This window comes from Equus quagga, chromosome 7 (genome assembly GCF_021613505.1).
Source record: "Equus quagga isolate Etosha38 chromosome 7, UCLA_HA_Equagga_1.0, whole genome shotgun sequence".
Lineage (NCBI taxonomy): Eukaryota > Metazoa > Chordata > Mammalia > Perissodactyla > Equidae > Equus > Equus quagga.
In genome coordinates, this window is record NC_060273.1 from 33,582,773 (window position 1) to 33,609,120 (window position 26,348).

Consider the following 26,348-nt stretch of genomic DNA (forward strand, 5'->3'; position numbering starts at 1 on the left):
AAAAAGTAGATCAGTGGTTGCCTGGGGGGGAGTAGAGAGTGGGGGGGAAATGGGGAGTCACTGCTAATAGGCACAGGGCTTTTTTGGGGGGTAACGAAAACGTTCTCAAATTGATTGTGTTGATGGTTGAAAAACTCTGTGAATACACTAAAAACCACTGAACTGTGCACTTTAAATGGAGAAATTATATAGGTTTTGTATTATATCTCAATTAAAAAAAAGGAGAGTGAGCGAGCCCACGCAGAAGTCCTGAAGAGAGCAATGCCTGCCAGCCTCCAGGTGCTGCAGCCCCCACTGTCCCAGTTACAGTACCATCTGAGAACAGCCACGTGAGAGATCGCAAACCAGAATCATCCAGCTGAACCCTTCTTAAATTCTTGACCCACAGAAACCATGAGAGAGTGAAATGACTGCAGTTTTTTTAACCCATTAAGTTTTGAGGTGATACATTACATAGCAATAAATAACCAGAATAATAATATAAAAGAATGAATAAAGAACAAATAACCCAAGAAGTTAGTAAAAGCACCACAGAACGAATGCTAAAGAAGTATGTTAAACACGCTAAAGCAGAAGGAAAGAATTAATAGAGACAAAAGCAGAAACTAAGAAGTTTGGCAAAGTTTCTTTGGTAAAGGAGAAAGGAAGAAAAGAAGGGAAGGGAGGAGGGAAGAAGGGTTAGCTCATAAAATCAGGAAAAAACACAAGTACAAAAAGAGAAAAGAAAAACGGACGAACCATAGATTCAGAGGAATTAGAAAGAACAAAAGGCTATTTTGTTTAATTCCACTAAGTATATCAAAAAACCTTGAAATAAATAAATGATTTTCTAAGAAAATAGCAGTGAACAAAACTGATATTGAAAGTGAAAGAACACTTAGACACATCAATTAGCACAGAGGATGCTGAGACAGTTTTCAAACCGTCCTCCACAACAAGCAACAGCCCACAAGGCTTTAGGGTATACTCTACCAAATCTTTAAGGAACAGGGAACTCAAATGTTATTTGAAATACTGTATCAGAGCACAGAGGAAGAAAGAAAACTTCGAAACTCTTTTCCTGAAGTCAGAATCATGTTTATAAAAAATCTGTCAAGGATAGCACAGGCATATACAAACACCTATCAGCCATTCTCACTTACGAGATCTACAGAGAAAACCCTAAATAAAATCTTAGCAAATGGAATCCAACAGCACATTACCATTACAATACCATTACCAAGTGGAGTCTGTCCCAAGACAGAATAATTTACCACATTGTCAGCTCAAAGAAGAAAAATCATATGATAATCTTCACAGATGCTGAAATTGAATTTGACAGAATTCTACCTTCACTTATAATTAAAACGTGAAATAAAGTAGATGGCTACTTCCTTAACATTATTTTAAATAATGGTATCTCAAGCAAAAAGCCATCATCACACTTAATAAAGAAACATATTCTTGTTTATGTCAGAACAAAGCTGGAGGCATCACAATCCTTGACTCCAAAATGCACTACAAAGCCACAGTGATCAAAACAGCATGGTACTGGCACAAAAACAGACACAGATCAATGGAACAGAACTGAAAGCCCGGAAATAAAACCTCACATAGACGGACAGCTAATCTTCGACAAAGGTGCCAAGAACACACAATGGAGAAAAAAGACAGTCTCTTCAATAAATGGTGTTAGGAAAACTGGACAGCCACATGCAAAAGAATGAAAAGTAGACCACTATCTCATGCCTTAAACAAAAATAAACTCAAAATGGATCAAAGACTTGAAGATAAGTCCTGAAACAGAAAACTCCTGGAAGATAATATAGGTAGTACACTCTTGGACATCAAACTTAAAAGATCTTTTCAAATACCATGTCTTTTCAGACAAGGGAAACAAAAGAAAAAATAAACAGGTGGGAGTTCATCAGACTAAACAGCTTCTGCAAGGCCAAAGAAACTAGGACCAAAACAAAAAGACAACCCACTAAACAACAAAACACAAACAGCCTGATCAAAGACAACACAAAACACAAACAGCCTCATCAAAAAATTGGGCAGAGGGTATGAACAGACATTTTTCCAAAGTAAATATACAGATGGCCAATAGACACATGAAAAAATGTTCCACGTCACTAATCATCAGGGAAACGCAAATCAAACTACACTAAGATACTGGGCCAGCCCTTTGGCCAAGTGGTTAAGTTTGTGTGCTCCGCTTTAGCAGTCCACGGTTTCACTGGTTCGAATCCCAGGCGCGGACATGGCACTGCTCATCAGGCCAGGCTGAGGTGGCGTCTCACATGCCACAACTAGAAGGACCCACAACTAAAATATGCAACTATGTACTGGGGGGATTTGGGGAGAAAAAAGCAGAAAAAAGAAAACAAAAACTACACTAAGATACCACTTTATGCCTGTTAAAATGGCTATAATCACTAAGACTGAAAATAACAAATGTTGGAGAGGGTATGGAGGGAAGGGAACCCTCATAATCTGCTGGTGGGAATGCAAACTAATGCAGCCACTATGGAAAACAGTATGGAGATTCCTCAAAAAACTAAAAATAGAACTACCATATGACCTAGCCATCCCACTACTGGGTATCTACCCCAAGAACTTGAAGTCAACAATCCAAAGTGATATATGCACCCCTATGTTCACTGCAGCACTGTTCACAATAGCCAAGACATGGAAACAATCCAAGTGCCCATGGACTGATGATTGGATAAAGAAGATGTGGTGTGTGTATGCACAATGGAATACTACTCAGCCATGAAAAAGACAAAAACCATCCCATTTGCAACAACATGGAAGGACCAGGAGGGAATTATGCTAAGCGAAATAAGCCAGACTGAGAAAGACAAACACCAGATGACTTCATTCATATGTGGAATATGAACAAACACAAGGACAAAGAAAGCGGTTCAGTGGTTACCAGGGGAAGGGGGGTGGGGGGTGAGCACAGGGGGTGAAGGGGAGCACCTCTGTGGTGACAGACAAGAAATAATGTACAAGTGAAATTTCACATTGATGTAAACTATTATGAACTCAAAAAAAAAATTCCTGTTTATGTCAGTGGGTATTTTTCTTATTCTTATTACCACTACTACTTAAAATCTTTGAGGAGCTATCACTTAACATAATTAGACAAGAGAAAGACTAAGTATAAAACTGGACAGGAAGAAACTAAGTATCATTATTTACAGATAGATCAGACGCCATCCCTTGAGAAATTAAGAGGGTCAACTGAAAAACAACTACAGACAATAAAAATAAGGTGACTGGGTATTAAACTAATGTAAAACCCAAGAGACTTTTAAATTAAAAAAAAAAAAGGTTAAAAGGTACAATGGAAGAAAAGATAACATTTTCAAAAGCAACAGAAAAGATAAATAACCAGGAACAAGCTTAATGAAATATGTTTAAGATCTATAGTAAGAAAAATTCAAAATGCTCTGGCTGAAGAATATAAAGGCAGGCTAGACTAAATGGAAAGATAAAACTTGTTCTTAGTTAGAAAGGGTCAATACTATATAAATTGTTCTGTAAGTATAGCAATAAGACTGGTTTTGAATTAAACCACCTATCTACCCGAACTAGAAAAGCTGATCTTAAAATTTCTATAAAAATATAAGCACCAAAATACCCAGGACGATTCTGCAAACTGCCGAGCACTCAGGGGAGATGAGCACTGCCTGCTATCGAGATGCATGATAAGGCTGTGGTAATCACAACAGCGTAGACTAGCACATGTAGAGCCAGACAGCAATGGTGCAAAAGGTAGGTCCAGAAACAGACCAAAACACGGCTTCTAAGGCTAAGTGGACATCAGGCAAGGTGCAAAGGGCATGGTCCTCAGAACCGTGGAACAAGCGCAGACCACGCGCCACCCACGTAGCCCAAGTGCCGCTCTGAGCTATTCTGCCCCGAGGCCCCAGTGCCCACCACTGAGCGGCTGAAGAACCAGAGCACTAACTTGCAGTAACGCCTCATCACGGTAAGTTTAAGAAAACTCACTTCCGTCAGGATGACATCATCATCCAGGTCCTCTTCATCGTGTTGCTGAGGAGCTGGGGTGACCAGCATTGGAACCCCTTCCTCATCAGAGGAGTCAGATATGGTGATGGGTCCATCTCTGAGACTGATCCAGCCTAAAAGGAGGCAGAGAACACTGTTACCGGGAGGTGGAATAGGCACATTCAGTCCTTTCATTCAACTTTGGCATGACTTTTTAGGTCAAGCCTAAAGCCCAGTTCATGGCTACTGGTGTGTGAACTCCTCAAGCAGCACCTGCAGCCAAGCATTAAGAGCCATGTATCTATGCTGATCTTTGCCAATAAAACGTTTCGGGAATCACTAGAGAAAATCCGACAATTACTATGCTCAAGATTATCAACTTTTTCTTATACTAGGTTGGAAAAATCTGTTGATAAAATCTTCTTGACTGAAATCGTGGCCTCCTACCTCATCTCTATTCCTCCCAGGGAATGAAACATTGTTTTATCCAAACTGATAGGTCTGAAAATACTTTCACTTAAAAATAGTTAAAATTTTCATGTAACATTTAAAATATTAAAATTTGCTCACTTTAGACATAAATTTTAACTATTATTTATGCAAACATATTTCACTGTTTTAGTCAAACACTCATTTAGCATCTATGACAGTAAGCAATTTAACTTTCCTAGTTTCCTTTTAAATAGAACTAGAGTTAAACTAACCATGGAGACATCATAATTCTGTTCAAGGCCTCTAACTCCTTTTATTTTTTTGAAGATGGATCACGTTTAATACGAATTACTGGATAACATAAACTGGTATTTTTTCCTATCTGGTTTTGTGGGAATGTTGGAGGTTAAAATGGGCAATGAAGAGGAAATGCATTAAGCGTCCTAGCAAAAAGGGTTTAAAAAAAAAAAAGAAAGAAAGAAAAAGAGGCATTATCATTACAAATTTTGAAATTCCTCCATTAGAGCTCTAATGCCTTTCTCAAGGTTAATGGCTCGTGTATTTTCGTGGTACCCAACAATCTGAAAAGCAATCTAAAATCAATTCTCTCATTTCATTCCTGTAAGAGAGCTGTGGTGATGGTAGGGAGAGTAGCTTAAAACAGGTAAGTCTGTGTGATCTAAGGTCAGACTGCACAGGTTCAAATCTCAGCTCCACCACACGCTAGCATGACACCGTTACCTAACTTCTTTAAGCTTCCATTTCCTCAACATTAAAACACATTAACATTGACGTCTAGTTCAAATAAGTGTACAAAGTGAGAAAACCCACATAAAATGCTTGTTTATTATAGTACTTGAGACACAGTAAAGTTGCATGATTTCAAGTAGACTGATAAATCTAACCACCAACTGAACTGAGGGTCCAGGAAGTACATTATAGAGAACGAATCCAAGAGATTATCACCATCACCTCCCGAAACCCCACCAAAATGAGAGTAAAGGAGCTGAAGACTACAACCTTTCAAGTACACAAAGAAGAGAAAAGGAGATGATAGCTGGCAGGGGATTTAAAACAAAATTCTGGAAAACAGCAGATTTACAGGTGGCAAGGGCTCTAGCAGAATGGAGAAGGCTCAAACCCACAGCCTGCAGAGGGGGCAGCCAACCAGGGGTGGTCTAACTCATGCTGCAGAATCCTAGATATTCTTGCATAAATGGTCTCAATTATTGTAGGCCTTTGTTGATTTCCAGTCTTTACTGGTTGTTTTTGACAATTTTGTCTAATTTTATCATTGATTTTGGGGAAAGGATTTGCCAAGCTCCTCACTCAGCCATTCCAGAAGACCCACCCCATGGAGGTCCATTCTAAAGAGACAGGGGCTGAGGGGCACTAGACACCTGGCACGGGGTCAAGAGAGGAAAGGGGTGCCACAAAGAGCCTAACGAATAAGACCTCAGGTGCCTTCTGCTGCTGGGCTCCCTGAATGCTGGCAGACAGTCTGAGATTCCATAGGCAGGAAATCAGATTCCTTTCTGGAAGAACTGGCCCAAGAAAAAGACACAGACAACGATCTTGGGGGACTCAACAAAAAAGCTGGTCTGAAACCTATCACCTTACAGCGAGTGAAGCCCACTGGTTGACAAGATACTCCCCACAAACCACATATATAAACACATTAGCTTTTAAAAATATACTTTAAAAAATAAAAGTATAACAGAGCTAAGTCTCTGAATTAAGTGTATAACTCCATGAATCAATACAAAAGGCCCATACCTGTGTGGCCATCACTAAGGACAATAAATACATTTCTAGCACATTAGCAGCCTCCTAAGTCCACAGTTTAGTTTTGCTTGTTTTTGAGCATACATTCTTTTGTTTCTGGCTTTCTTGCGAATACCAAGTCTGAGATGTATCCATGTTTCTACCTGTTGCAGCAGTTCTCTGTGTTGGACGAAATCCACTATAAGACTATATCCTAAGTTATTTATTCTTCTGTTGATGGACATTTGGGTTGGTTCCAGCCTTGGCTATTCTGGATAATGCCGTTATGAACATTCTTGCACAAGTCTATTGGTATATGCATTTCAGTTGGGTACATTCTAGAAGTGCTGAGTCACAGGAAAGCATATGTTCAATTTTAATAGACAATGTCAAACAATTTTCCAAGTTGTTTGTGCCAATTTACACTCCCACCAGCAGTGTAAGACTGTCCTGTTACTTCATGTCCTTACTGACACACAGCCACGCTCATTCATGTATGTATTATCTATAGCTGCTGAGCAGTTACAACACAGACCACATGGCCTGCAAGGCTAAAAGAGTGACTATCTGGCTCCTTAAGTTTAAGTTCTGGTTTAGATTATTAATTTCTTAGCTTTACTTCTTATCCAATATATGCATTTTAGGCTATAAATTTTCTTCCAAACATGACATTAGATGTATCTCATAAGCTTTAATATATTATTTTTCATTATCATGCAATTCAAAATATTTTCTAATTTTCATTGTGATTTCTTCTTTGAACCATGAGTTCTTTTGAAGCATGTTCCCATTTTCCACACACACAGGCATTTTCTAATTATATTTCTATAATGATTTATGGCTTAATTCCAACGCGGTTAAGGAAGAATCTATATGATTTCAAACTTGTGAAACTTGAAGCTTGTTTTGCAGTTCAAAATATGGTCAATTTTGGTAAACACTTTGGGTGCAGCATTTCATACATGTCTACTACGTCAAGTTGATCATGTTCTTCCAATGTTCTATATTCAAACAAATGTTTGTATGTGCTTGCTCTCTCAGTTATTGAAAGAAACATGTTAAAATCTCCCACTATGATTGCAGATTTGTCCATTTCTCCTTTTAGTTCTGCTAATTTTTGCTTTCTCTCTTTTGACAGCACACTACTAAGCGTACAGAGATTAGGGTTGTTTTATCTTTCCAGTGCATTGTCCCTTTTATCATTATGAACTCTTTCACTTTATTAATACTTCTGTCTGGAGTGCCTACTTTATCTGACAACATATAGACATACAGCTCTTTTCGGGAACTACCATTTGCATAATGTGTCTTTTTTCATTCCTGTACTTTTTAACCTTTCTTTTATCTTAATTCTTAAGCCTATTTTCACTGGGTATAGAATTCTAGGTGACTACTACTCAGTAATTTAAAAGGATTGAATTACTGATACACGCAACAACATGGATGAATGTCAAAAAAAATCATATTGGGTAGAAGAATTCAGGCACAAATGTAAATACTGTATGGTTCCATTTATATGAAATTGCTCAGTGACAAACAGCAGATCAGTGGTTTCCTTAGGCCAGGAGCCGAGTGAGGACTGACTGGAAAGGAATCCTTCTAGGATGATAGAAATGTTCTATAGCACGATTAAGGTGATGGTTATATGGGTGTTTTCATTTTTGAAAACTCACAACTTAAAATGTGTGCACTTATTGTACGCAAATCACACCTCAATAAAGATAATTTAAAAATTAAAAAAAAAACTCTACAGGAGTTGGCATAATAAAAATTATTAATACTGTACACCTAAAAAACAAAAAACTCTGTATGTCTGAAAAAAATCCTCATAATGAGTGAAGAATATACCAAACTTGTCTAACAGAAAAATACTACCTTCAACGTCAATAATTTCCCAAAAGGAATTAGTTATTCTTAAAGACACTCTGTTCAAGTATATTTAAGACCCAATTAAAAAACAAGAACAACATTAATTTGATATACATGTTCAGAAAACTTGAAAAACGATCATATATACAAATTATAGCTAAGATTTAAAACCTTCTGAATCACAAAAAATTATGGCTATAATCACTACCAACATAGAATATACTTTTAATAAAATTCTAAAATATTAGTATTTCCTTTGTACTCATAACTTGAATAGCTTAAGCAATTTTATCTGTTTTTCTCAATTTATTTGCTTAATAAAATTTGCTCAATTTTAAATGCTCCGAAGACCAAATATATATATATAATGTAGAAAAAAAATCATCCTCATAAGCACAAAATATTACCAATGAGAAAAAACAAAAACTGGCACAACTCCTTCCATGGAACTGATACTTGTTAAAAAATGATCTTTTCTTAGTCATCTGCATGACTTTTCTTCTTTAAGTCCAGGTGTAAATGTAAATTAGGATTTGACAGGAAATTTCATATGCATTTAGGGATGTTATAGAAACGCAGGTTCCCTTTCCTTTGTGAACGAATTCTCCCAAATTTTAAACACCCTAAAATGAAAATTCCCTGTAAGGCTAACCCAGAATCTTCTACCAAAAAAAAAAATTAAGCATTGTATGAGGGGGTAAAAACGTTTAGCGTAACTTTAGTACTTTTAGATCACACCGGCGTGGAGGAGCTACACTCCACATGGAGGAGCAGTTACTATTCCTTCAAAAGCACAGACCTGCCACTGTCCCCGTACTCCCATCTCTCAAGATCCAATGACTGCACATTCACACCTCTCTTTGGCTTGCTAATTAGTAGTTTATTAATTTACTTGTGATGGAAGATTCTTAAACTTATTCATGCCAGCAGGTATCACCATTTGACACAACATTCTAGTCTGATGAGTCCGTTTACACCTGATGTTCTCAGGTCTAAAAATGAAACGTCTCTGGGTTCTACATGGTGCAAAATAAGTTTATTTCAAAAAAGAGAGAACTGTAATACTAAGGGAAAAAGCAAGGATGAAAGGGAGAAAGTGAGAACAAACACTTACCTTGTCCCCGGTGGCAGTGAAAGTTGTTCAAGTGAATTACCTCTTCATTGTTGTTTCCCTCTGCCATTTTCGAATGCAGACAAAAACATACGCACTTGCTAATATCTAAACATGGCGACTATCTGTTCCAAAGGATCTGAAATGAAAAAAAAAAAAACAACTAAGAATAGGAGACTACTGAAACCCTTCCCCCATATCTGATCAAGGATCAAGGTAGCATTCTAAGCCTATGGAGAAAACACCACTAAAAATAAAAATAAAAGAATGCATAACTAAAAAGCTAATAGAGGAGGGAAAAAATGGAATAATAAAAAATTAACCAATTACTGCCAAAGAACACACAAGTGAGGAATAAAGGATCAGAGAACCGATGAGACACATAAAAAACAAAAAGTATGCTTAAAAACTCAATTACAGCAACCTACAGGAGAAAAGGTTTGCAAATCATATATCTGATAAGCAGTTAAAATCCAAAATATATAGTGGCTGGCCCCGTGGCCGAGTGGTTTAGTTCGCATGCTCTGCTGTAGGCGGCCAGTGTTTCGTTGGTTCAAATCCTGGGCACGGACATGGCACTGCTCATCAAACCACGCTGAGGCAGCGTCCCATGTGCCACAACTAGAAGGACCCACAACTAAGAATATACAACTATGTACTGGGGAACTTTGGGGAGAAAAAGGAAAAAAATAAAAACTTAAAAAAAAATCCAAAATATATAAAGAACTCATATGAGTCAATAGCAAAAAAAACCCAATAATAATAATCCAATTAAAAAATGGGCAAAGGCAGGCAGGGCCCAGCCCAGTGGCTGAGTGGTTTAAGTTCTGTGCACACTACTTCGGCAGCCTGGGTTCACAAGTTCAGATCCCAGGCACAGACCTACTCCACTCACCAGCTAGGCTGTGGAGGTGTCCTACGTACAAAAAAAAAATAGAGGATGATGGGCACAGATGTTAGCTCAGGGCTAATCTTCCTCAAGCGAAAAAAAAAAAAAAAGGATTGGCAACAGATGTTAGTTCAGGGCAATCTTACTCAGGAAAAAAAGAATAAAAAAATGGGCAAAGGACCTAAATAGACTTTTTTCCAAGTCAGATATTCTAAAGGCTAAGAGGTATATGAAAAGGTGCTCAACATCACTAATCATCAGGGAAATGCAAATCAAAAGCATAAGATAGCACCTCACACCTGCTGGAATGGCTATCATCAAAAAGATCAGAGAACAACTAGTGGCAAGGATGTGGAAAAAAGGGAACCCTTGTGCACTGTTGATGGGACTGTAAACTGGCGTAGCCACTATGGAAAATAGTATGAAGGTTCCTCAAAAAATTAAAAATAGAACTACCATATGATCCAGCAATTCCACTTCTGGGTATATATCCAAAGGAAATGAAATCACTATGCTGAAGAGACATCCGCACCTCACGTTCACGGCAGCATTATGGACAATAGGCAAGACATGGAAACCACCAAGTGTCCATTAACAGACGAATAGGCGAAGAAAATGGAATACCATTCAGCTATAAAAAAGAAGGAAATCCTATGACTTGTGAAAACATGGATGGATCCCGAAGGCATTCTATTAAATGAGGTAAGTCAGACAGAGAAAGACAAATACCATGTGATCTCACTTACATGTGGAATCTAAAGAAAACCAAATTCACAGAGAAAGAGATCAGACCTGTGGGTACCAGAGGTGAGAGGTGGGGGAACTCAATGACAGTGGTCAAAAGGTACAAACTTCCAGTTATAAGATAAATAAGTACTGGAAACATAATCTACAACATAAAGACTACAGTTAACACTGCTGTATGGTATATTTGAAAGCTGAGAGAGTAAATCCTCAAAGCTCTCATCTCAAGGAAAAAAAACATTTCTCTTCTTTTTTTTGTATCTATATGAGATGACGGATGTTAACTAAACTTGTGATAATCATTTCACAACATATATGTCAAGTCATTATGCTGTACAACTTTAAAAAACTGAATTCTATCAGAAATTATATTACATATACAGACTACTCCGATCAAAAGACAAAGATTATCAGAACAGATAAAACCCAACTAAGTGTTGTTTTACAAGACAAACACTAAAAGTACAAGAAAACGGAAAGGTTTAAAAGTAAAACGATGAAGGGGGCCAGCCCCATGGCCGAGTGGTTAGGTTTTCATGCTCCACTTCGATGGCCTAGGGTTTCGCTAGTTCGGATCCTGGGTGCAGACATGACACTGCTCATCAGGCCACGTTAAGGCAGCGTCGCGCATGCCACAAATAGAAGGACCTGCAACTAAGATATACAACTATGTACCGGGGGGATTTGGGGAGATAAAGCAGGGAAGAACAAAAAAAGTAAAAGGACGGAAAGCAACCTATTGAACATTAACAACTCATAAGTATTTAATTTCCAATATTATATTTTTCCAATATAAAATGCTCATCTGATTTTTAAAAAATAAATCACAATCCTCTTTTCAACTATTTTATCTTTTCCCTTTTTTCGGTACAAGAAAACCCATAGAAATTGTATGAGTATATTACTATTAGACAAAATAGACATTACAAGAAGTATCGTTAGAGACAAGTAGGGAGATTTCATCCAGAAAACAGAGTCAACTCAGTGGAGATAACACAATCCTAAATTTGTATGACTCTAATAACAGTTTCAAAATACACATAGCTTCAATTGACAGATCTTCAGGAAGTAAGGCAAATCCACACTTAGCGCTGTATAGAAGGCTTGTACAGCACTATCAAACAGCCTGACGTGACCGGCATTTACAGACCACTCCAGCCAACAACTGCACACACACATTCTTTTCAAGTGTACAAGGAACATTTATAAAACAGTCTATATGCTGAGCCTCAACAAATTTCGCAGGCTTGAAATCATATAGCATGTTATCTGACAAGAGCCAGTAAAAGACAAACAAGTAGGAAATTTCTAAATATCGGAAATTAAGCAACCTAAACAACTGACGGGTTAAAGGAGAAATTACACTGAAAATGAGAAACTATTTTCACTCAATGAACTGAAAGATCATGAAAACAAAACACATGGAAATGTGTGAGATCGAGTTAAAGCAGTGCTTAGAGAGCAATTTACAGATCCAAATGCGTATTTTAGACAAGAAAAACAACTGAAAAATCAACGATCCAAGCTTTGATCTCAAGAAGCTAGAAAAAGTGCAGTAAATTAAACCCAGAAAAAGTAGACATAAGAAAATCATAAGAGCAGAAATCAAGAAAAGACACACAACTGAGAAAAATCCAAGTAAAAAGTTGAGTCTTTAAAAAGATTGATAGGGGCTGGCCCCGTGGCCAAGAGGTTAAGTTCGCGTGCTCCACTTTGGCAGCCCAGGGTCCCACCAGTTAGGATCCTGGGTGCGGACACGGTACCGCTGGTCAGGTCATCCCGAGGCGGCGTCCCACTTGCCACAACTAGAAGGACCCACAACTAAGATATACAACTATGGACTGGGGGGATTTGGGGAGAAAAAGCAGAAAAAAAAAAAGAAGATTGGCAACAGTCATTAGCTCAGGTGCCAATCTTTAAACAATAATAAAAAAAAAATAAAAAAAGATAGATAAACCTTTATCAAGACTGATTAAGGAAAAAAGAAAATACAAATTACTATTATTAGGAATGTAAAAGAAGATATCACTGAAGAGTGTATGAAATAAAGAGAATATTATAAATGACTTTATACCAATTAATTAGACATTTGGATGAAATGGATCAACTCCTTGAGACACAACTTACCACAACAAACAAAGAAAAATTTATATCTGAATAGATCAAATAAACATATTAAATCAATAATTAATAACCCTCCCACAAAGAACACTGCAAGCTGGAAAGTTTCTCCAGTAAAGTCTTCTAAACATTTGAGCAAGAAATGCACCTAACACTATAAAAATTTTCAGAGAATATATAAAAAGAACAAACATTATTTCTGAAACCATTTTATGAGGCTGGTATAATTGTGATACTAAAAGCTTGAAAGGGGCCTGGCACCAAGGCTAAGTGGCATGCTCCACTTTGGTGTCCCGGGTTCATGGGTTTGGATCTCAGGCGCAGACCTATTCCACTCACCAGCCACGCTGTGGAGATGTCCCATGTACAAAAAAATAGAAGAGGATTGGCACAGATGTTAGCTCAGGGCTAATCTTCCTAAAGCAAAAAAAGAGGAGGATTGGCGGCGGAGGTTAGCTCAAGCTACCTCTTATAAAAAGCTTGTAAGAACATTACCAGAAAGACTGCTATCTCTCATGAACACCAATACAAAAATCATAACCAAAGGAATGCAGCTTACGTTACTGCAATAAAGGAGAAAAACCACATAATCGTCACAGGAGATGAAAAGAAAAAGCATTAAAATTCAACACCTATTCATGACTAAACTTTCCTAGTAAATTGGTACTAGAAGGGAACTTCCTTCATTTAATTAAAGGCATTTAAAAAACACTGGAGCAAACCTCACACCTAACACTGAAAGACTGAAAAGCTTTCTCTCTGAAATTGAGAAGGAGAGTTCTCACCATTTCTTGTCAACATTGTACTGGAGGTTGAACCAAATGGAGCAGGGCAATAAAGAGAAATAAAATGTCACGTTGAAATGAAGAAATAAAAGTTGCAACATTTGCAGAAAATTGTGGTACCAATGCAAAGATAGGAAAATAGAACAGAGGACTCAGAAACAGACTCACACACATTTGGTCACCCACATAAAAACAAAGGTGCTGGTGCAATGCAGTGGAAAGAGTGGTCTTTACATTACCGGGTCAAGTGGATATCCACCTATACAGGAAAAAATGAGTCTTGATCCATTCCTATACCACACATAACCATCAATTCCAGATGGATTACCAAGGAAAGATAAAACAATAAAAATTCTGGAAGATAACAGGAGAACAAAATTATGTATATTTGTACATGTAACTGTACACAGAGCTATCTTTGGAATGAATAAGTGAATGAATGAATGAATAACAAAGTCACTGGATAAAAGGTCAATACACAAAAATGAACACTATACTGTTAAGAAACAATTAGAAAATGGTATTTTAAAAGCATATTATTTAGAGTAGCATCAAAACCCAACAAATACCAAGGAATAAATGCAATGAAAGATGTGCAAGACCTCTACACAGAAAATTGCAAAACATCACTGAAAGAAAGTACAGACTAAATAAATGGAGAGGCATACCACATTTGTGGGTTGGAAAACAATTTTGTAAAGATGTCAATTCTCCCCAAATTGATCTTTAGATTTAATACAGCTTTAATGGGATTTTAAAAATGGATATATACTAGCTGACTCTAAGATTTACAGGAAAATGCAGAGAGCCAAGAGTAACCAAGGTATTCACAAAGAAAAACAAAAGACAGTCAGTCTTATTATTATAAAGCTACAGTAATTAAGACAATGTGGTATTGGCAAAAGAAGAGAAAAACAGACCAATAAAATAGAGTCCAGAAACAGATTCATTCATATACGGACATCTGATTTCTGACAACAGTGGCACTGCAGAGCAGTGGAAAAACACGATTTTTTTACTATATGCTGCTGTACTAGAAAGCTTATTTTGGGAGGGGAAAGGCAGGAATAGCAAGGAACTAGACTTCTTCAAGCCTTAGATAAAAACAACTTTAAGTGAACTCTTGAGTTAAATGGAAAGGTAAAATAATTAAGTTTCTAGAAGGTAACATAAGAAAATATCTTCACAAACTTGAGATTGGGAAAGATGTCTTAAATAGGATATAAAAAGCACTATCCACAAAAGACTGAAATATTGTACCTAAAAACTAAAAACTTCTATTCACTAAAGAAATTAAGAGTGAAAAGGCAAGCAACTGGGAGAAGAAATTTGCAATACACGTAACTGACAAAAGGCTCCTATCCAGAAAATATAAAGAACTCTTACACGTTAATTAAAAAAAAAAAAAAATCAGACAACTTAAAGGAAAAATGGGCTAAAAGATGTGAACTCACAATGTTGAGTGCCTTGAGGAAACCCAAAAGGCCAATAAACAAATGAAAAAGTGCCCAAATTATGAGACATCAGAGGAATGCAAACTAAAACCACAAGGAAATTCTGGGAAGACAGCAGTAATGGCAGCACCAAAGCTTCTGAACCTCTCCAAATTCACACACAAAAACAGAAAAAAATTCCATGGTTACAAAAACTCAGTTACAAAAAAAAAACCCCAGCAAGGAGTCTCCACAAACTCCAAAATAGCAGATGAGGACAAACCACTAAGAGCCACATGATTTCTGAAGCATCAACGTTTGTGACTCAGAAAGCACAGGGTACCACTGGGACCTGAGAACAGGATAATCCCCAAATAACTGAAAGGTATTCACTGGAAAGCACACAGGCCAATCTGAGAAAGCAACTAACACTAGGAAGGGGTTTTGCTCAATTCAATAGTGGGTGGATGCAAGGAGTCCACTGCAAGATTTCAAAGAGATATAGCACTCTAGGACCCACAAACTTTTCAAACTGACCAGGGCTCCCTTGCAGGACATGCCCCTACAATGAGAAGAAAATGCTGGGAACAGAGTTAAATTGAGTAAGATAGAGAAAATAGAGACAAAGGAAAGAGAAGGTAGGTCCAGATAAAGAGAGAACAGAGGCAAGAAACCTCAAAAAGCAAGCTGATATATTTTGAAGACTGTATGAGGGAGCTCTGTGAAGTTAGGGAAAGTATCTTAAACTATACCTCCTTCTAAAGAGCCAAGAAAACTAATTTCATTAAAAATAAGCAAAGAAGGGGCCGGCCCGGTGGCACAGCAGTTAAGTTTGCACGTTCTGCTTTGGCGGCCCAGGGTTCGCCTGTTTGGATCCCGGGTGCGGACATGGCACCGCTTGGCAAGCCATGCTGTGTCAGGCGTCCCACATGTAAAGTAGAGGAAGATGGGCACCGATGTGAGCTCAGGGCCAGTCTTCCTCAGCAAAAAAGAGGAGGACTGGCAGCAGATGCTAGCTCAGGGCTAATCTTCCTCAAAAAATAAATAAATAAATAAGCAAAGAAAAGAACTGATATCAAATTTCACATGAAGTCACAAGAAAAACAAGCAGCAAAACATCCCTATAAACAATGAAAACACGCCAGAAAGATATAACAAACTAAAGGACATTAAGAAAATAATACAAATAGCATAAATCAGAACCAGAAAAACTTAGAAATGGAGTGACAAATCTCAAGAAAGAAACAGAAATAAAAGAAAAAAATCTTTCAGGAGTGAGGACTAAATTAGAAGGAACACAAGCATGAATAAACACAACATTCTGCTTTAGAACTAAAAGGTGAAAGGAGAAAATTTTAAAATAGAAAAAACAGATAAAGGAACAAAATTCAAGACAAAGATGATACAACATAACAGACAACAGGAGCTCTTGAATAAATCAAAAGGAAAGAAAATACTAAAAATTATAACTGAAAAAAAAAACTTACCAAAAATAAAAATGTTAATGCTGCATTTCAAAAGAACACAGTATACACCTAAGAAAAACAACCTGGAATGACAACTACCAAGAAATATTCTAGCAAAATTACTGGACTTTAATGAAAAGATCCTTTAGCACCTGGGCTTAGACTTACAAAAGAAAGAAAATTAGATTATTAACAGACTTTGACAGCGATACTTTATGCCATTAGAAAATGGAATAAGATACTTTAAAAAAAAGTGAGCCAGAGATTTTATATCCAGTAAAACTAATTTTAAGGTAAAGGGCACAAACAAACTTACCAACATACAAGAACTTATGGAATATTGTTTATACTTGCACTTCCTAAGGAATCAACAGAAAAAGAAGCTTCAGGCAACTGAAATGACTAGAGAGACACTGACACAAAGACTGGTGGTAAACATTAAATATATAGTTACTTGTAGTACTAAGATTAAATGAGAACTAAAATTAAATGATATAGTACAATCACAAAAATTATAGGGAGGGAAAACATATGGAAAACCTTAAAATTGTTTACAGTAATATTGTTTGTGACATTCTGACATTTTTGTGTGTGTAATGGGTTAAAACAAATGAACAGTTATGGAATATTCTAATCCTATCAATCCCTCTGTCCTTGAGGATCAAGATTCTTAGTGGGGGAAAAAAGGAATTACATTTATAATATAAAAGTAGTAAAGTTAAGTAAAATCCCTATAGTCCTACATTTGCATTATAAATACTAGTATGAACTCATAAAATATTTTAGTTCTGTCCAGGAAAAAAACGCCTGAAAACAATGACCTATTTGTAGCAATGAACATCCACAGTGCCTAGATTATGGTCTTGAAATACTATTTCTCACCAAAAGAAACCAGGGCTTCTGGGACAAATTACTAATTCCAAGTCTGGGGCAGGAACCATACAAAATGAGCCTGGAACATCTTGTCACATCAGACAGCAAGGAAGCTATCAAAGACTACTTATCAAAGACTGGGTCCTGTCAGAACAACTCATAAAAAAAATCCTGAAGAGGCTCCCAGTGGCCAAAGACGGGACATTTTGAGCTTCAATAAAGCTAATAATTGATATGGCATCAATCTCTTAAGAAGATGTATAAGTGTTCTTTTTTTTTTGAGGAAGATTAGCCCTGAGCTAACGTCTGCTGCCAATGCTCCTCTTTTTGCTGAGGAAGACTGGCCAAGTTAACCTCAGTGTCCATTTTCCTCTACTTTACATGTGGGACGTCTGCCACAGCATGGCTTGCCAAGCGGTGCCATGTCCACACCCGGGATCCGAACCTGTGAACCCCGGGCCGGCAAAAGCGGAACATGCAAACCTAACTGCTGCGCCACCAGGCCAGCCCATAATTTTTTTAAGAAAAGGTCATTTTCAGAGGATGACATTGAACCAAGACATTATCTTTAAAATTGATAAAATAAAGGCAAAGAATCAGGCATCTTTCTTGCCTTTTCCATATGCACTATATGACTGGATAATCAAACAGTAGACGAGAAAATGGCTACTTTATAAAAATATTCTAATATCAATTTAAAAAATTTAATTACAGTATCATCACTATGCATTTCTCAGTGAATTACCGGATCTAGACACTGAATTATCATTGGCTGCTAACGTGATAGAGCCAACAATACATCAGTGCCTTCTGAGAAAATAACACTATCTATAGTCACGCCAAACAGAGTGAAATAGAGTTTGGTCAAGACTCTGGACTCAGCCAAAATTCTAGAATAGAAGCTAGAGGAAAAATGAAATTTCTGAATTGTACCATAAGTATGCAATCCAGACCACGTATTCTCAACAGGGGCGATTTCACAGGGGCGTGAAAAGATCTTACAGATTGCAATGGTTTGTGACCCTCCAAAATACAATCTCAGCAAAATCTTATTCCGTGGTATTTAACGGGGGAGACATAGGGAAAAAAAATCTAAAAAGGCTATACAATGGGGAATAATTTTTTTAAAGTCTGACAAACACTTATCTAGGCTCTGGGAAACTACAGGTCAAAAGGTTCATGTTCAACAACAGATAAATTATAAGGAAAAACAAAGGACTGGAAGAGAAACTTTTGATTTAAAGGATCTATCAAATTTTTTAAATGGGTGAGATTAAACTATAGCATCTAGGGATGTACTCTTGGGTGAGAAAACCATAAAGAAACAAGAAAATGATTATAAAAGTCAGACTAACAATTAATCTTGGGGGAAGGAATGAACTATGAACAGGACAGGATACACAGAGGGGTTGGGATGGTCTACTTCTTGCCTGGGTATGGGATACAAGCACCTTATAATAATTCACTAAGCTATACATTTGTTTTATGTGGTTTTACATACTGCTTTATTTTGAAAGGGTAAAAAACTCTCATGAGATATTACAAACTCATACAATCGCTAAAAGTCTGAAAATTGATGACCAGTGTTACTGAGAATTTGGAGCAATGGGGACTTTCCTATACTACTGGTGGAGAGTAAACTGGTACTGCAACTGTGCAAAAATGCTTGATACTTTACCAACTCTAAGGGAAGATACAGACCCACAAGACCCAACAATCCACTGCTAGAGATCTACATTAGAGAAGCACATGCTTATATGCACCAGGTCTATGAACAAGGATGTTCACAGCAGTTTTCTAAGGAGCTAAAAATGGAGGACTCACATCAATGATGGAATAGACAAATACATGTGGTATGTTCATACAATGAAAACCTATACAGCAACAAAAATGAAGCCATTACAATCACACACAACATGGATGGATCTTAAAACCTAACAACTGAGTGAAGGAATCCAGACATAAAAGAATATATATTGAATGACTCCGCTTAGAAAAAATTTAGGCATAGGCCTAAACTTAGTTGCTTGGGGTGAAACTTCTTCGTGTGTGCTGTATTTCAGAATGAAAATAATGGAAAAAAGCCATTATTAAAAAAAAAAGGTGGTTGCCTCTGTGAAACAGTAGCTGGGGGTCAGGAAGAGAAGATAATTGCTTTTACTTCAGTCCTTCTGTAGCCTGATTTTTTAAACATTTTCTTTCTTTACTTTGATGAAAATTAGAAGAATGAAAATCAATAAATAACAACCAAAGAGGGACAATTACAATCACTCTGGGGCCTCTTTAGTTCCAAGATCCTACCTGTAACCTACCCATTCAACATTGGTCTTCCTCTCTCGGACAAATCTCAATTGGCTTTGCCTTCCTGAAAGAAATTATCTGCTTCAGAGGAGGTAGGCCCCAGACCCGGGCTTCTCATTAAATGATGTCCCCAAAGCGTTAATAGTCAAATAATAACAGCATTTTTCCAACTTATGAGGATACAAAGTTGTATTCCAAGACTATGTTTAAGATTTACAACAGAACCTTCTGCTATCTATAACTGGACAAAGGTATCTCAATTTTTAAAACTTACAAATTAAAGTCTAAGTTTGGGTCTCGCACTTAAAATAACAATAATAATGTTATTTATAAATTGCATGGTATAAAGGAAAGAGCTCTGCTGTCAAAGTTGAACTGCATCTAATCAAGCCCTTTTTCTTTCAAATATAATTTTTAAAAAGTATTCTGAACAGAATTCCAAGAGCCAAGTCTCTTATTTCTCCTTTTACCACAACAAGATCCCTTCCATTTTACACTGGAAATCAAAGGGAAATGTGGTTCATTTTACATCCAATTTAAAATGTCAAGCTTGTAGTTAAGCAGATTACTAGTGGTGCTTTAAAGCAAGAGTCCTCATGAGTGGCACACACAGTGGCCCCAACTGCAGCGAGAAAAGAAGCCTGGTGATGGAATTTCTACTCCTGCCTAGCTTCTCCGTAAAGGTCATTCAACTCTGACACTCAGTCCTCTCACTTGGACTCCAGATCAAAACCCTTAAGCACAGACGCTGGTTTCACCAGTCAGCGCATCAGTGACTCTGTATAAACTGCTTATTCTCTGGGGCCTAGTGTCTTCATCTGTAAAATGAGAAACGGTCACTTTAAAATTGAGTTAAATATATACAAAGCGTTTAGCATAGTGCCTGGCACACAACAAGTATGACTATTATTATTACCTGTGAAATGGAAATAGCTATTCTTACCTTCTAAGGCTATGTTGAAGATTAAATAAAATATGAGAAGCCACTTTGTATATGGTAAACGCCATTAACACAAGAGCTTTGTTATCACAAGAACACAACAGATCACAGTATTTATTAATAATAAACTCAGCGGAGGGGACCTTTACTTTCCTCTTCCAAGTTACTCTTTACTAGTATGATAACTATTTGCAGTATAACTTCTATTCGCTTCTATAAGAAACTTCATTCTCCCTCCGGAAGTAGCAAGATGCTCTATATAACTCTTTTCACTTCTTCTCAGATGGCTGAAGAAAAGTTAAATAAAAGTACCGTCCAGAAATAGGAAATGTCACCCAAGAAAGACTATTTCATTCTTGCCTCTTCTTTTTATAACAAAAATTATCATATGTACATTTATGACTATACAGTCAAACACAGGATTTAATCCTTCCAAATTAGAACCCAAATTTAGCATATATTTCAGCACTTCATTGACCCTGTGGAGAATCTTATGTACCACCACTATATTGTAAAAATTTAAGAAAATCAGATGACAGCTCTTCTATGCTCTCTTCTACCTCCTACAACTGTCCTAATGATTTTTTTTATCCCTTTCTCTTCCTTGCATGGATGAATCAACACATGACAACAAAGAGTTCACATTTTAATTGTTTTCGCCATGTGCCCTTGACTATGTCTTATTCGCAGCCGTATTTCCAGTGTCTTGCACAGCTGCTGAATGAATGAGTGGCTCCAAAAACATCTTCCTCTGTCAGAGACCGGGCTGTTCAGCCTAGCCACACAGAACCAGAGTCAGATAACATTTTCTAGAGTAATCTCCATAAATATGCCTGTCACTTCTGCAACATCAATTTTGGGGTAATGAAAGATGTTTCCAATTCAATGAGTTAATCTCTTTGAACATTCCAGAGAAAGGGAGGCAAAGCAGAGTGAGGCATAGGCTGGGAGAAGGTGACAAACCCATGTCATACTAGCCCCCACAACACCTCTTCCTAGCATATTTTTTTAAGTGTCTATAAATGATTATTGCTGTTCACTCAAATACTAGCTTCTCATCTTAACCATTATTTGGATACCCATTCTTTGTAAGTTCATACTAGTATTTAATCATCTTAAATCAACCCAATAAAGAATTAATAATGGTTATTTCTAAGTAGTAAGTTTAAGGTAGTTTTATTTTTTTAGTTCTATATATTTTCTGATTTTTTTAATGCTAAATTGGTATGATTTACATTACCTTTTAAAATTAAAATACGTTAAAAGAATTCAGCTGTTAAAAGAATACTACTGTGGGTTTGCTACGTGGCGTAAAGTATTTGTGTTATGCACCACGGGGGATACAAACAAAGAAAATCCAACATGGATTTTGCCTCAAAGAACTTAAGAGTCCTGAGAGAAAATATGGACACAAATAAGTACCCTACAAAGTATGAAGTCATTAATTCAATAAAGAGCCTACTCCCGTCGGAGGAGGGCAGGTGGTCAGGGAAGGCTCAGTGGAGACAGCAGTATTTCAGCTAAACTGAACGCTGTCCCAGTTCCAGGCTTAGAATAGCCCTTCAGAGAACAGCAGCTTCCAGCGAGGGCTCCGGGAGCCCAGAGTCAGCCTGGAGGAAGTGTGACGACCCTGCTGGAGAGAAAGCTCTCACGCTACGTGGAGAGGGAAGGGGCAGCTGAGCCCAAGCTTCCAGCAATCTCCGACAAGGCATGTGAGTGAAGAAGCCATTTTGGAAATTGATTTTGGTGGCTGGGGCCTCGGCCACCTCAGCTGACAGCCCTGTGGACCAGGAAAAAACGGCCTAGGTGAGCCCTTCCTAATCTCCTGACTCACAAAACTGTCAACAAAGCAAACTGCTGTGCTAAGTCACTAAGTTTGCGGGTGCTCTGCCACGCGTCAACATAACTGAAGCAGAGCTCAAATTTTTATTTCCTCACCAATGGGAAGCAATGCAATGAGAGTCAAACTAGCTGCAACGTGTAAGACAGACTGCAGAGGACATCTGGTGGCAGGAGATCTAGGAAACTTGAGCCAGTGACGCCTGAACCAGAGCTAACAGTAGGCAGGGGGAGGAAAAGGGGACAAGGTACTGACTGCAGAGTTAGATTCAATGGAATTTTTGTATGCAACTGGCCATGAGGGCAAGAGGAAGAAAGGAGTCAACGCTGCCCTAGATGCTGAGATCAGGCTACTGGAGGACGGTGATACTACTAAGAATGAATAAGGCAATGATGAGTTCAGAATAAGAAAATGCAATGAGCGTCACTTTGAATATGTAGACAAAATGAAATAACCAAGGCAAAACAACATTCCCAATTACAGATAATAATGATGTGAACAATTAGTCTGGAGATCAAGCTGAGTTTAAAAGAGCTCTAAAAATCCCGTTATCAGTGTCTTTTTACAACAGGAAAGATTTTAAACCAAAAATTAAATTCAAAATCTTCAGTGGGTGGGCTAAAAAGTTGAACTTATATCATTAAGATTTTCCTCAAGTGACAACTGAAAATTGGTTCAGAAACTGGGACAGATAAGTAAGCACACTCTCCTCCACAAGGGGGAAAAATCAGTGTTTTCAATGATCTTTTTACAGTGAACTCTGACACCTTTGTGAACTCTGACACCCTGCTCCTTCTATCCTAATACTGCCTGCACGCTCTACCCACTGATGTATTTTCATACAGCATCGAGAGGTTTTTTGGGTTTTTTTTCAGATTTTATTTTTTCCTTTTTCTCCCCAAAGCCCCCCGGCACATAGTTGTGTATTTTTAGTTGTGGGTCCTTCTAGTTGTGGCATGTGGGACACCCCCTCAGCATGGCCTGACGAGTGGTGCCATGTCCGCACCCAGGATCAGAACCGGCGAAACCCTGAGCCGCCAAAGCAGAGCACACGAACTCAACCACTTGGCCACTGCCACGGGGCCGGCCCCGCGTCGAGAGTCTTTTTAAACCACAAATCTCATCACGGTTGAACCAAAACCCTCATCATGGGGGCCGGCAGGTGGTGTAGCAGTTAAGTCCAAACGTCCTGCTACCGAGGCCTGGGGTTTGTAGGTTTGGATCCTGGGTGCGGACCTGGCACCTCTCAACAAGCCATGCTGTGGCAGGCGTCCCACATATAAAGTACAGGAAGATGGGCAGGGATGTTAGCTCAGGGCCAGTCTTCCTCAGCAAAAAGAGCAGGATTGGCGGCAGATGTTGGCTCAGGGCCAATCTTCCTCAAGAAAAAGAAATCCTTACCATGGCCTGAAAAACTGCCTCATATGACCCTTGCTGACACAGCTAGCATCGCTTCATACCTCCTCCCCCCATTCCTCATTCTCCTGTGACAATGGCTCAGTTCCCTGAACATGCCACGCTCCTTTCTTCCACTCCAGGCTGGATTACTCTTCTTCACTGCCTCTCTCTGACCCAACTAACTCTACCCATCCTTCAGTTCTTCAGCTTCAAAGTCACTTCCTCAGAGAAAAACCTTTCCTGACTATCCCCAGCGTTCACTCACACGTCTCTCACTTCTTCCAAGTACTGAGCACAATAATAATCACAGAATTGCTTAGGAAACCACGTTTCACGTTTATCTCCTCTGCTAAAACAAGGTCCAAGACCGTCGGATCCTGCACCTCATTTCTTCCCAGAGCCCCAGGACACAGCACACTGCCTGACACCAAGCAGATGCTCCGGATGAACTGAGAATAAATATCAAATGTCCCTCCCAGTACGTAGAGCAGGATAATCAGGGGCGGGAACTCTGCCACCAGACTCGGTTCAAGTGCCGGCTCCGACCCTTACAAGCTCGGTGACGCGCTAAGCCGCTCTTCAGCACGTGTTTGCTTCCTTTTTAAAATAAGGATGTTAACAGAATCTACGTCACTGAAGATTAAAAGTCTTAATATATGGTAGATCTTAGGACAGCATCTGGCACACAGCATAGGTTTTGTCCTATTATTATTAACAACGAAGATAAAACAACAACATTGTCAGGCGTGAGAATTACTTATGTCGTCTGTCATTCCTTGAGACCTTAACACAGCCTAGAACATAGTAAACCCCCATCAAGGAGGAGCTATGCTAGTTGGCAAACGGAGGCTCTCTCGTTTAACCGATTTCATAAACTTTCAGCGTTAGATTTCTCCGTAGCGGCTGCAAGGCTTCCCTCTCCGCCGTTGCCAGCCTCCAGGACAAAAAATCTAAAGCCTCCATTTCGATCTACAGAGAGGTCCAAAGTCTGGCCCCAGGCCCTCCAGCTACTTGTTCAAGTTCGGCCACTCCCTACTCCCAGCCACAATAAAGCACTTGGACAAATAAACAAAACCCAGCAAAGCCATTCCATAGCGCTCTCAGGTTGGGGTCCGTCCCAAGGGGTCCCCTGTCCTCCCCCAGCCGACTAAGTCATCTCTTTGCCGTAGCCAAACGTCGAGATCGCGCCATCCCAAGGCGCTTATCCCCGCGCGTTCCAGTTACGCACTCCGAGGGCCCCCCGCCTGGGTTACATGGGACCCCCCCTAGAAACGTCGGGACCCGGCGGGCACTCGGCAGGGAATGGGGGGAGGACCCCGGACGGAAGCGGCCCCAAGTCTGACAATTGCTCCGCAGCGCTCCGGCCGCCCGCCCCGCGGGAGCGTAGCTCTCGCCCGCCGCCCGGGCTCCGGGCGCACGTGTCGGGCTCACGTTCCCCGCGCGCACAGGGGGTCCGCACGCTCGCAGAGCGCCGGGGGGCGGGGAGGGGAGTCGCGCCCTGCCCGGGAGGACACTCGTCCGGGGCTGAGTCGGGGGAAGGGGGAGCCCGCCCCGCCCCGCCCGTGCGAGTTGCAAGTCGCAGCGCCTCGCCCCCCGCGGCTCCGGGCCGCGCTCGGCTCCCCGGACGCCGCCCCCACGCGCGCGGCCGCCGAGGACTCGCGGACTCTCGGCGTGTCCGCCGCCGCAGCCGCGCAGCAGGCCGACCGACCGGCCCGCGAAACTTCCCGAAGTGGCGGGAGCGGCGGGAGGGTCCGCCGGCCGCCCGCGCCTTTGTGGCTCCCGCCTCGACCCCGGCCCCGGGCCCGCTCGCGTGCGGCCGCCGCCGCCGCCGGGCCAGCCCCGCGCCCCCGGCCCCGCGGCCCCTCACGGCGACGCCCCCACCCCCACCCGGGCTCATGGAGGCGGAGACGCCACTCGCCTCACAGAGCCCGCCGAGGAGCCGGGCGCGCCCCGCGGCCGACACTTACTCGCCACTCGGCTCGTCCCCTCACGAGGCGGGCTCGGCGGCCGCTGTCGCCGCGGCTTCCAGTCACCACAGGCAGCCGCCGATAGCGCCGTCGCCGCCGCCGAGGCCGCCGCCGCGCTCCTTCCGGCCCAGCCGCGGCGTCACCTCGCGCCTGCGCACAGCGCCCCCTCCCGACTAATGACAGGAAGAACCATAGAGGCACGCCGGGTGCTGGGAGGAGGAGCCTGGGGACTCCGACCATAGAGAGGGGCGCCCGTCGGCTCTTCCACCCCACCCCCCACCCCGCTCACCGCCCACTGAGTCTTGACTCCCCCACTAGGCGGGAGGACGAAAGCAGCGGAGGCCCCCTGAACCCCTTGAGGTGTCACCATGTCTCCCTGGAGTCGAAAAGGGCGTGGGGGCAGGTGGCCGTGGAAA

At 40.1% G+C, this 26,348-nt stretch overlaps 1 protein-coding gene across 2 annotated transcripts in view; it reads right to left on the reverse strand.

The window, feature by feature from the left end:
• RNF216 (ring finger protein 216) overlaps positions 1-26,076 on the reverse strand; it is a 153,490-nt gene extending 127,414 nt beyond the window's left edge. For both annotated transcript variants that reach the window (XM_046666744.1, XM_046666743.1), the window contains exons 1-3: positions 25,933-26,076; positions 9,179-9,314; positions 4,000-4,133 (exon numbers count right to left, since the gene is read on the reverse strand). In XM_046666744.1, the coding sequence (XP_046522700.1) occupies positions 4,000-4,133; positions 9,179-9,245 (201 nt within the window). In that variant the 5' untranslated portion in view covers positions 9,246-9,314; positions 25,933-26,076. The remainder of the gene's footprint in view (positions 1-3,999; positions 4,134-9,178; positions 9,315-25,932) is intronic.
• Between the last annotated feature and the right edge of the window lie 272 nt (positions 26,077-26,348).